Source organism: Larimichthys crocea, chromosome XXI (assembly GCF_000972845.2).
Source record: "Larimichthys crocea isolate SSNF chromosome XXI, L_crocea_2.0, whole genome shotgun sequence".
NCBI lineage: Eukaryota > Metazoa > Chordata > Actinopteri > Sciaenidae > Larimichthys > Larimichthys crocea.
The window spans coordinates 3,706,480-3,722,276 of NC_040031.1; the positions used below are offsets into that span (position 1 = coordinate 3,706,480).

At 40.7% G+C, this 15,797-nt stretch overlaps 1 protein-coding gene across 4 annotated transcripts in view; it reads left to right on the top strand.

The window, feature by feature from the left end:
- si:dkey-246g23.2 (PQ-loop repeat-containing protein 1) overlaps positions 1-15,797 on the top strand; it is a 48,702-nt gene that overhangs the window by 11,446 nt on the left and 21,459 nt on the right. For all 4 annotated transcript variants that reach the window (XM_019276173.2, XM_019276174.2, XM_027272656.1 and 1 more), the window contains exon 4: positions 15,487-15,703. In XM_019276173.2, coding sequence (XP_019131718.1) covers positions 15,487-15,703 — 217 coding nt within the window. The remainder of the gene's footprint in view (positions 1-15,486; positions 15,704-15,797) is intronic.

Genomic DNA, 15,797 nt, shown 5'->3' on the forward strand with positions numbered 1-15,797 from the left:
TAAATGATTTTTTTGCTTCTTACTCTCAAATCTCAAATGAATAACCTTCCCACAGAGAGCTTTTCATGACAAATAGGTTTTGACTAAAAACACAACCTTTCATGAAAGTTTCAACACGTTTTTTAAAGCCCTTGCAAATTTGCACCACGTGTTTTCACTTCACTGATTGGACAGGTTACACCGCACCCAGCTTCATCCTAACAGGATGAGAGAAAACATCTGTGTGGGTGTACAGAGACTAAAAAGTGCTTAAATAAATGGAAAGACAGCCTCTTAGGTGTAAAAAGTGTTCATCCATATAGATAAAGAAATATCAAACAAACAAAAGGCATTCTTTAGAGGACATCAGACACTGTCACGTATACTTTATTTGTTGTAAACCTGCTAAAACACTGCTGTCCTTCAGTCCTTCAGTCCTTTTTATATCTTTTAGATTCAGTGGGTGAATCTAATTTCAAAGAACATTAAGTCAATTTCATAGGAGCTCTTAACCCAAATATCCTTCACTTATTTTACAAAGAAGATTTAATGGAAACTTCTTTCTTTTAACATTTCACGATAAGTGAATGTGCTCTTAACTGACCCAACTGGTCGAGAAAAGGTCACATCAAACAGAATATAAAGTTGCTCTAATGGAACATTTGGTATTAAGAAGATTTCTAAGCCTTTCCCTGAGGGTCTGACCGGATACCTTGTGGTTATTTATGGATGTGGGTTAGTAATTCATGAACTTGTCTTTGACCCTGCTGAACTGGTTGCGTCAGTCAAGGCAGTGTGTCACCTCATTAGATCAACGCAAGAGAGACGACCTGACAAACAGACACCATTTATCACCATCCATCTCCGCGATTTAAGCCGACGTGTGTGTGTGTGTGTGTGTGTGTCTGTGTGTCTGTGTGTGTCTGTGTCTGTGTGTGAGACTGGGTGTCAGGATATGTGAACACGTCTCTTAATGTGCATGATGCGATCCTGATGTGCTGATAAAGATATCTATATAACATTACCTGAACATGAGATTAGCCCTGGCTGAAGATATCATTTACAATCATATCATTTTTGTTTCTTTTTCTTTCTTGATCTACTTTGTGAGCAGTTGTCTCACTCGTGGAAGAAAAAACAAACCGTTGTTGTCTTTGTTTTCTTTGATGGAACTTGTAGTTTCTTCTCCCCACAGTTTATGATCTCTCTCTTTTTTGCTAGCCACTAGCACAGACTGGAAGCAACCTGCAGCCTGACCAGCTGCACTGTAGCTGGCTCAATTATTAAAGTCACAAGTTATTAAAGTCTTTCCTTGTCAGGGCACTCAGAGTGGCTCACGGCAGCCTGCAGCAGGAACAAACTTATATAGTGGCAGAAAAGATCATTCAGCTTTTAGCTGACTGGCTTACTCTTTGACAGTCCTTTTGGTGAAAATGTGCCTTCATTATCTCGATTTTACCACTTTTCACACCCCTTTCTTTCTCACATTTTATTGCAGTACTATTTTTCACCCTTTTCTTGGATTGCTTGGTCTGTTCCTCTTACCACTGCATGCTTACCCCCAGTGAGGACCCAAACATCTGTTAGTTTTAGAGGTTTGCAGCTTTTCTCTGAGGCCAGCTGTTGAAACAGGAGGGATGAAACAGCACACATGTGCGTCTTCTAGACTTATATAGACTAGTAGTTCTAATTTTTAGATGCTTAAGAATTTAAAATTGTAGTGGCATCATTGTACCACAAGTTTATAAAACGCCTCCAGCGATGCATAGAGAAATTGTCCAGTGACATGTATGATTCTTGGAGGGTTAATGCACATTAGTCCTTGATTCCACAAGGAGGTCAAGGAGGTACCATGGTAAACACAGATCCCGGTGGGGTTTAAGCTCATTAATCCATCAAATTAAATGAGAATGGCCTCAACCGTCCTTCCTTCGCGCTCTCCTGATTTCGATGATCAGTGTGTTGTGCTCTGATTACACCTGATCAGAAGGTATGTGATAGAGTCAAACTTAAACAACTGTCTGGCTGTCTCATTAAGAGAGTCTTTCTGTCTCTCACCGACAGACCCAGAGACACATACCTCTACACATACCTGCCGGCTGATTGCAACCTCCTTGCCTCACCCTCTGCTCCTTGAGCATGATGGAGCCAGTACAGTGGGTGATAAATGTTGGAAAAGCCCAAAAAGATCTTGACCCAGTGTTTAGTTTGTCCAGTCTGGGCAACTGTAGAAACATGAATATTCAACATGGCTCTGTGGAAGACCTGCACCATCTGTATAAATCACTTATTCTGAGGTAACAAAAACATAACCATTTCCATTTCCAGGTTATTTTCAGCTACAAACAAACAAAACATAGTTAGCCATATTATATTAAATTTCCAGCAAACCAGCCAAATATACATACTCTGGTGGGTTAGAATATTTAGTGGGATGATTACATCTGCTTGTGTCAGTTTGAGAGACACAAGGTCACAACTCTTGCCATGGAATAACTAGCGTCTCATATAAAGTTTTCAGACTCTAAAATGATGATATATTTTGTAGACGAAACAGGAACTTACAGCTGTGTGCATAGTAGCCGAGATAGCAGGGCGCCTGCTTTCCTGCTATCCTAATTGGAGAGGTGATGCTGTGCCCTGGGCACTGTTCCATCCATGAGACACTAGACTTGCGCAGACTTTTCTGACTCGTCTCCAACACGTCACATTGCGCTCTCTGAGAACATCAGTGCCTGCAGGACTGCCCTCAAACCCAAACACACACATATGCACACACACACATATGCACACACACACACACATACGCGCACATACGCCCACACACCTGCAAAGTCAGACCATGACAAATATCCAAGTCTGGCAATGAAAACACCCACGTCACGTAAGAAGCTCTATCAGACAAGAAACAGACAGACGATTAGAGTTTAACTGTTCCTGCTGGTCAAATATTTCCACCGATGCTGGTTAACAAACAGTTCATATAGTTATTAAAATAATATAGATCAATATTGAGATCACCATGATTATTAACATGATCTGACTCGGCATATTAGGATAGAGCAACAAATAAATTGGGTGGACAGATATATTTGCATTGGGGATAATGTATTTAGCCCTTAAGCCTACCAATAGTCTACCCGAAGTACTCAAGGTTTGTCATTGCTGCAGAGATGACTCTATTTGTGCCTCCTGCTGACTCTGTGAAGCATCGTTGGAAAACATGTCCCATTTCCCCAATGTAGTTAACACCTTGACACTGAAACAGTAGGCACACTGGATGATAAGCTGTAAGCTGCAAGATGCAAAACTCTCAGTAACACTCAGGTAGCAGATACACTCACATATACAGGTATCCTTTTAATTTATTGGTCTCTCTAAGCAAGCTTTTACAAATATCAAACATGTAGACCGGTCTTCTTGCTGATGTGGACACCAGGGCCAAGTTCATGTCCTGACTTGTTGGACATGAATTTGTGAATTTGCGAATTTGAAATATGAAACATCACTGGCAGACAGCCATCTCTTTCACTGCTTTGTCATTCTTCAACTTCAAAATCTTGCCACTGTATTTAATAGCCACCTTTGTTCTCAGTCCTATGAATCTCTTCTGTCTGAGCTGAAGCAGGCAAGTGGACACTGATGCAACCCCACAGCAAGAACAAGCTTGCTGATTCTCGCTCCCTATTCCATGTGCATCATGTTATAAAAACTAAGCATTAAGAGCCAGGACACGTCCATGTCAAGTCAGGTTGTGAGCCATTGACTAAACATAGGTCAGAAGTTATTTATAAATAAAGCCCAATCCCTGTTATTTAGACATATTTGCAACAGAGTATAACCTGTGTTAACTCCAAGGCTGATTTTGTTTTGTGGTGGTTTTACTTTCTATATTTGTGGAGAGTCATATTATTTACATTGTCAGCTTGGCTATATGTTGCATCTTTGCATTTCATGACCAATACATATTACTATTATTGTTCTTATTTGGTTTCAAATTTTAAAAAGGCATGACAATTTTGCAGTCTTTCAGTTTTCTGGGACGAAAACCTGTAAACCTGCATGCAAAGAATCAAATTGTACTTTAATCTCCAATGTAATGTATCTTGGCTACCATGCCATGGCCACCTCATATTAGGTTTGTGTCACCAACAGATTGACTGACAGGCGGTAGCTTCTGCTATACTACTTCTGCTCATAGAGCAGGCTCAAACTAACAGCTAGCTATAGTGTAAAAAACAAAACAAAAGAATCTGAGTAGCTAATTTGCATTTTCCTTTCGCAGTCATGTTTGCCATGGCTTCTCCTTATTCCTTTATCTCCACTGTGTAAAGATGGTCATTTTTTTCATCATGAATCCCTTTTGCTTATTCTCTACTGTTTGCCATAGATGGTAAAATATTTAGATAGATAATTCATTAGCCCCTGCCTGCCATTGCCACTCACCCACTGTTATAGTTGCAGAAAAAGATATTAGTATAAACCGCCCCAATAATCTGCATTGGATGTCAGGGTGTTAAAACAAAGTAGCCAGTTGCGTATTGAGGAAGTCGATGGACATTCTATCTAAATAATGACTTTTAAGGAGGCACTGCTGTGCTAATTACTGCCAGCTCAGACTGCATGACGAGGTAATTGTACCCTGAGGAAGAAGATGAGGAAGTGTTTGTGGCTGTGCATGCCCCTGTGTGTGTGTGTGTGTTAAATCCCGAGAGAGACCAGACCACATTTACAGATACAGATATCCTCTGTTTTGTGCAGAAAAAAATAAATTCCTCGATTTTTGGGATCATTTACCAATTCCATTTATTACATCACATTCTCTGTTGTCACTGCTGTCATTGCAGTGTGCATGTCACAGTTGGTGGTTAAGTGTAAATTATACAAAATTAGTTGTTTTGTGAAAATTGCCATCACTTCCAGCTACTGATTGTGACTATTCCCTCACATCTCAACTTTTATCTAAGTAGTAGGTATTTAGATTTATTGTATCTGGGATAAATATGTATTTACAGTCCCTGTCATACATTCAGTGTCAGAGCTCTAAACAGGAGACAGGAGTCATTCATGCAAATTTAAACTTGGACAAACGTTTCCAAAAATGTTTCTGCAGCTATTATGTCATCTTGTCTCACACATTTCACTCTTGAGCCTAAGCATGTCAGATTGTGTTTACAAACACAACCAGAGTGCATGGTGCACTACATGTTAGTGAGATGGATGTATTGCAGTGTGGTTGAAGGCAGCAGTCAGGTTTATGAACACTGTTCCCTAATGTCCCCAATAATTACGTGTTATCTTGACAAACTCTGGGTGGTCATTGCCTTATAATGTTTCAGTTTCTCGGACTGTATTCAGACTGTGATACAGTAACTGTAAAATACAAAGCAAAAGTAAATGTTAGCATCGCAGACAGGCCACCTTACAAAGCGTCATCTCTGCTATGAAGGTCACATTGTTTGATCTGAAAACGGGCATAGAGGATGCTAAAAAGACCCCGCCTCCTTTCTACTGCTTTGTTTTCCAGACACATTATATTATCTTTATTTACACCTGCTTATCTCTGTAGGAAGAAAGCCTCCCATTGATAACATGTCTGACCTTGTAGACCCTAATAAATACTTTGGACCACTTTTGGTCCCCTGTGCCGCTGTGTCCTTATCTGGAGTGGCCGACTCTTCCATCTGGTCGACAGCTGATTATTATCAGGCCTGCTCACCTTCACACACAGCTGGGTTTAACATTGTGTCAGTGTCTGTCTGTCTCAAAGAAGAAGGTGGAGAAATAGAAACAATGCACTTTTTAATATACAGTAGGTACATCATGAGGTGTATTTACAACCACAGCATTATGTTTGTGTGCCTCAGAGAGAATATATGAGGGAGACAGAATTAGAACAAGAGAGCCCTAGTGTAGTTAATTTGATTGTCTCCTCTTCTGTTTTCATCATCCCCTCCCAGCATGAGTGCTCGAGCGACGCTTCACCTCTTCAATTCCATCCACTCCACTCCAGCACTACACTCCTTCCCATCATCAAGGTCACTGCATCTCAGCAATTTGTCAAGTTATCATTCTCAGCGCCATGGTCCACCACACCAACCCTTTTTTTTAGAATCCTTATACATAAAATACTCAAAGTAGCCAAACATCCTACTCAAATTTTTTTTCATTATTTATCAGAGCAGGATCTGCTCCTTATCTTCCTGGAGCTCATCTAAGGTAGGATAGTTCTGCTTCATCCTCTCATTGAAGTTGTAAATGTTGGCACCTGCTTTGACACGAGGGGAAGGTGGGACACTTGCAATTTTCTTAGTGAGGATCTAGGCCAGCCCAGCTCTGCAAAGGACTCACACAAACACATTGCGAGTCCAAGTGCTTCAATTGTTGCATTGACCAATAAGATAAGGTAGAAGTGGCTCAATATTTTGACTGATGTCTCATCATCCTGCTGCATTCTCCTATATTGCAGAACTGTATTAAACATGGTTGTCCTAAAGCTGATAAGCAAGCACTTTAATCTCATAGTTATTGTTTCATTTCTAATCCAACGTGCTTGAGTGGAGCCAGGACAATAAAAATGTCACTTTCTGATCACATACTGATGAGGGGCTGCATTATATGTAGTTACAAAAAAAAGATGGACTTCCTGCTCACTCTCAGCTCAGTGTCAGTGCGCTGCTCAGATGTTTTGCTATCAAACAGATATTCACAACCCGAGTCTGACAGCATGAGCTGCCAACACTGTTTTAAAAGAGCTAGTTTTCAAAAGAAAAAATACAAGTGAGGTCGGGGATGTTTTGCCTTGTCTGAACCTCCTGATGTTCTTTCAGTCATGAACGTTGAAAATGTTGATGTTGATGTCTGTCAGTGTGTTTCTTAACAAAATCATGACAGAATTAAAAATGATTTGTGGAAACTGTAGCAGGATGATTAGGTGTCTGGTCTGTCATGGATGAAGATGAAAATAGCCTCAGTGTTTGGAGTTAGACAACTAACACCCCAAAATAAGAAAACTATGGCTCAGATAACCAGATGACTTTCGAAAAACACGAGACAGAAGAAGAGAAGCAGTTTTTTTTTTGTTTAATCAACATCAACATTCATTTCACTGTTGACAGCAATCCAAAGCTAGCAAAAACAGAAGACTGAAGTTACTTGAGGCCAAACCACCTGAGGACATACCGGGTCTTGAAAACATTTGAGACATTTACAGATTTAGCTGGCATGTGAGACGAGATACAGAGGCGTATATAGCTGCTATCAGGACAAGAGAAGGACAATGCCAACGAAGGGCTTTTTTAAAATCTCTGATTTACTCTGCTTACTGGAAGTTACAGTACTAGATAGATGTAAGAGAAGAAGAGTACAGGGAGGAGATAGAGGGGAGGTGCTGTGATTGACAGAGCGAGAGGGAAAGATAGTTATAAGGGAGGGCAGCAAGAGAGAACTCAAGGTAGAGAGTCTTCTCCTGTCCTTACCATTCTTTAGGACCAGGATCTGAGTTTCCACATTATATTGAGTCTAATCTGGTTCAACGCAGTCCCATTGTCTTGTTGAGTGTTCCAGGTCTGTGAGTCAATATTTCAAACACTTCTAGTGGATCCAAGCAGACTACATAAGCACTGATCATGTCAGAGCTTATGGAGTCTGCTTGACTGCCACTCTTTCAGACAGCAGCTGCTCATCAGTTGGTGAAACAACAGTTTGTTGTCCGCATTTTGGATGAAGTCTAAATATCCTCAGGTTTATTTCATTCTAACAAAACATATGAAGAGAAGAGACTAAAAATAATTGCAATAACATTTACTTTAGCCTAGAGAGGGGCAGTATGCGTAGATGAAATTATTATCATGTTATTGACGTTAAGATCAATATCAATACCATATTCAATTCCTGTTAAGAACCTCACCATATAAAGTATGAGTTCATTTTATTCATTAAGAATTTGTTAATAGTGTAATTTTCTTTACTTCTTTGTAAGTCTTTGTTGTAATGCTGCATTTCTATAGCCATTTACAGTTCACAGTTCACATATACTGTGCATGTTGATATTATATTAAACATTGTTAAAAAAAAATGAACTGATACCCAATGCAATGCATTGTGCTTCACACAATAACAAAAATCTAAGAAACTCAGAAACTATTTTAATTAGAATTAAAGGTCCAGTGTGTAAGATAAAATAATAAGTTTGTTACCTTAACACTGGCTCTAGATAGGGCCTTTTACATTTTAGGCGTTTTGTGGCCACCTTAGTTTCTCCTTCATGGTAGAAAGAAGATGGTGAGGGGTTGCAATCAGCAACTACACCACTAGATGCCACTACACTGGTCCTTTAACATAATACCATGACATGATTCCACTAAAATTTACTTTGATCAAGTAGTTTTCATGTATTTCTGAGTCTTACACAAGCCCACAAAATGACACACATTCAAATTCCAATGCAAGGAAAATGCTTACTGTATGCACATAAGCTGGCCCGTGACTCACTCTCATTTATCTCAGAGCTGCAGGCACGGCCCACTGACTTTTAGGGCTGAAAGTGGACAGAGGCACTAGAGTGAAAATGAATGTTAAAAGGTTGGATGGTGGTTCTGGATGAGTACATTTGATGGTATGCAAGAACTGTCAACGGACCTGAAGCTGAAATAAATGTTGTTAGGTGTGGAGATGTCTAACCACTGTCCTGATTGATATATGGCATTCTGTCAGGATACACAGAAACAAGCACAAGCACATCAGTCTTCTAGTCATGAGGCTGAACATCTTCACAAAAAAATGTTTGCAAAAAATGTTTGAATAGACCTTTTCTGTCTGTCTCTATCCAGTATCACAGACATGGCTCCTATCGTATATAATGCACAGGCTGTTCAGACCCTGTCAGTGAAGGAGTGTATCTTCTGACTTGTGTATGGAGCTGTTTTATGAAAGTGGTATGAATGTTGAATCCATAACGGAGGTCAGGCGGCCACAGAATTGTTGTTGTGGATTGTTAATGCCAGTGGAGGTCATTAGTTAAGCGTCATCTGGGTCAAAAGGGCTAAAAAGAGCACACATGTACACTCGTCGAGGAAGCAATCAGTCGTGGAAACACAGCTGTGGTTCACTCCCAAGGTCAAAACCGCCGTCTTTCAGAAGTGCTGCTGCAGCAGAAAGTCAGAGAACACAGTGTTCTTGATGAAAAAGTATTCGCAACAGAAGACATCTCTCTCTCTCAAATCGTAGCGTTGTGTTTGTCCTTTTCTCTTACTTCATTGTTATTTTTAATTGGCTGTCAAAACATGCTGTACACAAGAGGTAATGAATGGAAAGATTACTTAATAAATGAGATAAAATAATCAAAATAATACGAGTAAGATATATAGTAGCTGTACAGTAAGTAAAACAAATAACATAAAATATATAAATGAAAGCACAGGTTTCCAATCTGAAGCAATTCAGCAATAATCTTAGAGGCAGGGGCTAGCCTATGTGATGATGTGGCCGAGGAGTGAGATTTATATTTAATACAAATGCTATCGTTGATGTTGTTTTTGGGTTTTGTTTGTGTTTTTGTGAGTCAGATGGAGGTATATTTCTCTGTTTTTGTGAGGAGCTGCTCCTGACCTCTTAAATAATTGTGCTAAGCGCACAACCCTAATAGCACATTCATCTTACCTTTCAACCTGGCAGCTTAGAGCACGTTCTTTGTAGTTGCCAGTGGGAAACCTCTATTCAAAGCCACACAATGCCTCACCATTAGGCATTCAAGGAGGCAACTGTGAAACTCTTGACTTGTGAATGTATTACTTGGATGTTTCTGCGTGAATGACTTTTATAATACACAAAATACTATGCAAATGAATGAGCCAGTCGACGCTATGAATAGATGTGCATCAGACATTGCAGAGAGGCTTTTTTTTTTGGTTTGTTTTGATGGATGTGACCAAACAGAGCTTAGAGACCACTGCACTGAAAAAAACATGTGGCTCTCTGTTACAACTTAATTTATTTTGTTAATTTACTGCACATAAAAGATAAAACTAGAGAATGTACTTTCAACAAACCTAGAAGTGAAGCCACAAATCCTGGATTAAATGTGTAAGATGAAAAGATTATGCAACAAAAACAATTGAAAATTTAAATACACAATGTGGAGCGCAGCCTTTTACAATATGCCTCATTCTCCTCATGTCAACATACACAGAAACTATAAGAAATAATAGACTTACAGTAATTGCACTGGAGATTGTTATTCCACTGTGTCTGTGCAGACATTTTTGCACAGTAGTGCGTGTATGTCATCAAGATGAGATTAGAAAAGACGACTTTTCTAAGACTTTTATTTTGTAGCAAACAGCAGCAAAAGGATCTGAGTATACAGCAACGTAAAAAGTATTATCTTAATCCTACTTTCCTCTGAAAGCTACCTTAACTGCATTTTCTTTTTTTTACTTTTTCATCTCTTATCACCATCACACACATTTCAAGCTATTTTGTTTTTCGGTATTTCAGCAAATGAGTCATTAATTACATTGTTAACTTTTGTTACTTGTTGTTACATTGTTACTTTTGTAAGGTTTTAGTGTTTAGTCTGTGCTTTTCTTAGCTGAAGAAACTAATTTGGAAGTTCTTGAGAACTCAAGACTCAAAGGTTTACAGCCAGGCAGGTGTGAATTTGGCCAGAAATAGCAGTCCTTGTTACCACAAATAACTTCTCTAACACATGGCTGGACCCGAGCCGTCCGCTCTCACACAGTGCCGGTCCAGTCTGACATTGTGCAACATTCCCTCTAAAAATGATTTTCTGCTGGGAAGCAGGTGAACAGTGGAACAGGAGGGAGGTGTGGTTGCGAAACATTTCTGGAATTATAACAAGATGTTTTTTGTTTGTTTGTTTTAATGTCCCTTTTATTGGTTTACTTTAATTAGGTGTGTGCTGACTTGCCAACGTGTTGATGGCTTTGTGTCCTGCTTAATTTTCATAAATAATTGTTGAAGAGAGAGTGATGATTTTGTGATCAGAAGTCTACGTAAAGTTTCTCAGAAATTGCAAGGAGAAGTAGTCGAATGCTCAGTCAGCATTGCTCATATTTGTGTTAATAAATTAACCAAGTTTTAGCAGAGAAGGTAGTTGTGTAATGACGTCCCTCCACTGACAAGTTAAATATGCACTAGTGCAAGGGAGGAAATCCAATGGGAAGGCAATTTGTTCTTGTGTGAGCTTCTGTGTGTTACATTCCCACAGTAGCTTAATGAGTGGACATTATTTTAGGAGCTTCTGTATTATTCAGAGAGCCGACAGAGAAAAGAGGCACAGAGAGCCGTGGATCCTCAGTCCTGTTCTGCTGATGAACCCCCTTTATGTTCCTGCTGCAGAAACAAGTACAGTCTTGGTCTTTAGTCTGTCAGAGAGAGAGAGAGTTCAGAACGGTTCGGTGACTTTCTGAACGTCCAAGTGACTGCACAGCCTGTAGGGTCCCTATTAAGGCTTGACAAAAGGGTATTAGAGGTTTCTCTTGGCATTTGTGCTGTGGATACTCTGAGAGCTGAAGCAGCACATACAGTCTGCAGGTTCAGCTCATAGATACTGTAAGATCACCCATGAACCATTTCTGGATCCTTACATAGTCAGCCTAATCTGTATAAAATAAAATTAAAAAAAAAAGATTTATTTTTAACCATTATGATAAACTAAAATTTCCATTACATCATGCATGTACTACAAGAAGCCGCACTGATCTGCAGATTTGACCACTGAGCCGAGCACCCAACAGACAGAGATGTCAAACAGCAACTTTCACACGTCTTAAAATACACAGAGCGGACTCCACAGAGCGGACTCCACGGAGCTGAATCGTTCTGCATGCAGACTGACAGTGCTGAGGCAGCACATCTTAAAGCTCTCTAGCTGTCAGTGTCCATCCTTGTCTTAGAGTGTCAGAGAGTGCATTCATCGCTCAGCCTGATGGGAAGCTCAGGGAAGTTTAGCCTCCATATATCTACTGCCTCAAGGCACATCTTTCCGACTTGCTCATCCTCTCCACCGTTCTCTAATCATCCTCTCCCTCCTCTGCGCAGCCTGTGTTAGTTCAGGTCGAACAGCACCAAAACAAAGTCTTGATAATGCTACACCCCAGATAGACCCGCTAAGGCCGTCATGATTCTCACACCAGAACAGACACACACATACATAAACTGACTGACTTATCCCGCCTGAGCAACTTCACATCCTCCCAGAATAGCTTTATACGCAGGTATTGACTTCCTCTGGGCTGCTTCCTCGCCTGATTTAGTAATTGAATTGTTTGATCTTGAATGGGCTTTGTGTAAACAAAGAATCCGTGTGGAGAAAGAGCGTCTCGCCTCCTCCTGGCACTCCAGAGTCCTCTGGGGCCTTTGAAGTATGGCCCTGGCCTCAGACATACACCAGACAGGAGGATGCTGTTTGGAAAAGGCAAGGCCACCTGTCCTGTCCTGGGGTGACAGGACAGCAGTTACAAAGAGGTGTGTGTATGTGTGTGTGTCTGTGAAGCCAAGAGAATTTTTAAGTCTGTGAGACTGAAACAGTGAGAGGAAAGAAGTGAGCAGGTCAGGGAAGGGGAGTCTGGGATGATGCATGATATTAGAGGAGGACAAATAAAAGAGATGACTCCATGAATGATGCATCGCTTTCTCTTTTCATTACACTCTTCCGGGCTATTTGATTATGCAGGTAAACATACAAGGCCGTATTTGTGAGAGAGGAAATGGGATAGAGAGAGGGAGAGGGAGAGAGACGGTAAGAGTGGGTGTGTTGCCATATGCATGGAAATAGATTGGATTGCTTGGTAAGAGAGAATCATGTTTTTGGTGTCTTTAGTGTGTTTTTGGAGGCTTTATATATTGAAGAGTTGACAGTAGATTTGAAATACCTCTACTCTCATTGTTGCTGCTGTCAGCATGTTTATACTTTACCACCTTGGCCTAATTCAAACGGAAATGAAAAGTCTTTTATGTTCCTGATAAAGGGCAGCCTCTCCTGACTCTCCAGTCTGCCTCCGCCAGCCACCAGTGGCTGCAGGTTTGATGGTGTGTTGAAGTATAAAGAAATAAGTGTGCCAGGCTGTCTGTCTCCAGCTCTTTGGCTTCTGTCGGTGAGCACAGACATAAGTCATACCCTGAGAGTTGATATTTGTCAGGAAGCATGTGTGTGTGTGTGTGCTTGTGTTGTAGCGCTCTCCTCTCCCACCTCGCATGTATGTTGTCAGCTGTGGGCGATGTGTCTTTTCTGTCTCCGGGTGATGAAGCTATTAATCACATTTCGCTGTTTGCCACAAACAAGCCATGCTGCACTCACTACAAGATGTCTCACTCGGTCTGTCCCAGGATTCAACAGCAGATGCAGCTCACTGGAGTGGAATGGGAGACGTCCCAGCCTGGTGTTGTGTGTGTGTGTGTGTGTGTGTGTGTGTGCTTACTGAATACTTTGTGTTACCATATATACAGCATGTGAGATGATATGAATATATAAGACCCCATCCAGACAGAGAAACACTTCAAACTAAAAACACTCTTTCAGTAAAAGAGGTGACGGATGAAAGAGTGAGCACTCCAGTATTTCTCATCACTCACTGGCAAGCGTTCGCAGAACCTCTTCAAAGGTTTAGATGATTAAAAAATTTTCAGCTCACCAGATGTAAACCTTGACATTATACCTGTATGTGAACAGTAGGGATGTAATGTAATGTCTATTTGATTAACAGTCAAAAAATATAATTTCACAGCAATAAAACATTTAGAAAAGGAAGTAGATCCACACTTCTATGAATTAATACATTTTCAGTTACCCAGTCTATTACGTGCTTAATTGCTTGTGCACTATACACAGTACATTTCCTGATCCACAATCCAGAACAAACTTGCCGCGGCGGTCACTCGTAATTCATCGATATACAAGAGATGAATTATTGCCAACAGTTTTGATTGATTTCATTTGTTTTGTTTTCGCCTTTATCCATTAGTTGACAGTGGATGCAGGACAGGAAATGTGAGGAGAGGGGGGAATAGCAACAGTGGTCCTCAGCAAGACAGGGGATGTTGCAATTATAGCATGTATGTTGATTAAAAAAACTAAATCAAAATCAGAACTACAAATAATTTATAACAGTCCTAAAACTTTCTTATTAGTTTTGCTGTCAACATTTGTCTTGTTTGTATAGGACACACATGCAAATGCACAGTACACACACATATTTTTGCTCATAACAGATGTGGTGCAGGCTATTCAGCGAGCGTAAAAGGTAAAAGCAGCACATGTTCCAGTCAGGTGCCTCGCAGTATGCAGCGTCACGCTTGAGTCCCCACACCAACTAATGTGCTCTTATTTAGCCATCAATCCTCTTTAGCTGATGTCAGCTGGTTTTCCAGCAGCTCCTTGGTCATACATAAGCAATGAGAGATCGTTGATCATCTCACATTATGGTCCATCGAGGAGATGGTCGATGGTGACAAGAATGTAGATGTAGTCAGCCTAATGTTTCCCCTCACAAGCCACAAGGTTTGCTTGGCATCTCCTGAACCAGCCTCCGAGCTGTGGACCCCCAAGACGGAAAGACATTGTTTTAGATTGCAGGAACACTGCGGCTATTCAAATGTTTCAAACAATTCCAATTCAAAATCACACTCTTTACTACTCTCAGTCCCTAGTGTGAGCTTCAGGCAGCAGTGGTCTTGGTATTTTTTAGAGAAATGCAGAAGAAGACTTTGAAATACAATTTCACTGCGTTGTTATTATTATACACATACACAGATATGCATGGATAGGACCCAGAGAAACTAGTCCACACTTCGTACCCAGGTCTGTGCTGGACCAGCCACCTTTGGGTTCCCTAAGCCAAGTCCCTACGGACTGAGCTACTGCCTCCCACACTTGTAAAAGCCTCACATGATAAATAGAGTTGTGGCAGTGGACAGATGGCTTTATACCAAAGGTAATAAACTTTCTAAATGTATAGCCTGGCCGTGCCAAAGGCCAGGTTATTCCAAAGTAATAGAAATGTAAAAGCTTTGGAGTATCTCATTTATCTTTGTTCCATTCACTTATGCATGTGCACAATATTGATTTGAGAGTGCTGTCTTTGCAGAATTTTTATACATCCTTTAATGAAACACTCTGATTCCTGCTCTTTCCTCTTCCCGACATTTTCCGTTATATCGCCTCTTCAATCTCTGCCTGTCACTATTTCTCTTCTGTTTCCATTTTCACATACTGTAAGCACCTTCTCACCTTCCAGCACTATACACACACACACTTCCTCACTATGACTCTGCCTCTTCATTCAATCATCTCTTCAAACTTTTGTCTGCTTTTTTTCCTTATATCCTCCCACACTGTTCCCCAGTCTTCACTTTGCTTTAGGTTTCCTCTCTGCTCTGTCACATCTGTTCAATTTAGTTTTTTGCACCCTGTAAACAACACATAACAAGTATTGAGCCTAAGTTAAATTGCATCTCTCTATCTGCTTTATTCTCTCCCCCCTCCAGACTTGGACTTCCGCTACTTTTGGAAGTGGAGTGCTTTCGAGGACTACCTTCTCTTCTGTTTTGGTTTCACCGTGCTGTGTGCAGTCATCACCTTGCTGCTGCTGGACTCTGCTGTGTTTGTGGAAACGCTGGGTTCTCTGGCCGTGATGTTTGAGGCCATGCTGGGCCTCCCGCAGTTGCTGCAAAACTTCCAAAACCACTCCACCAAAGGCATGAGGTATACCACATTTTAAGGTCAGGCAGAGCTTTGCAGAAGGCTCATAACTCACTGTACTTACACTGGTATACAGTGGCACACTCCCACAGGACTT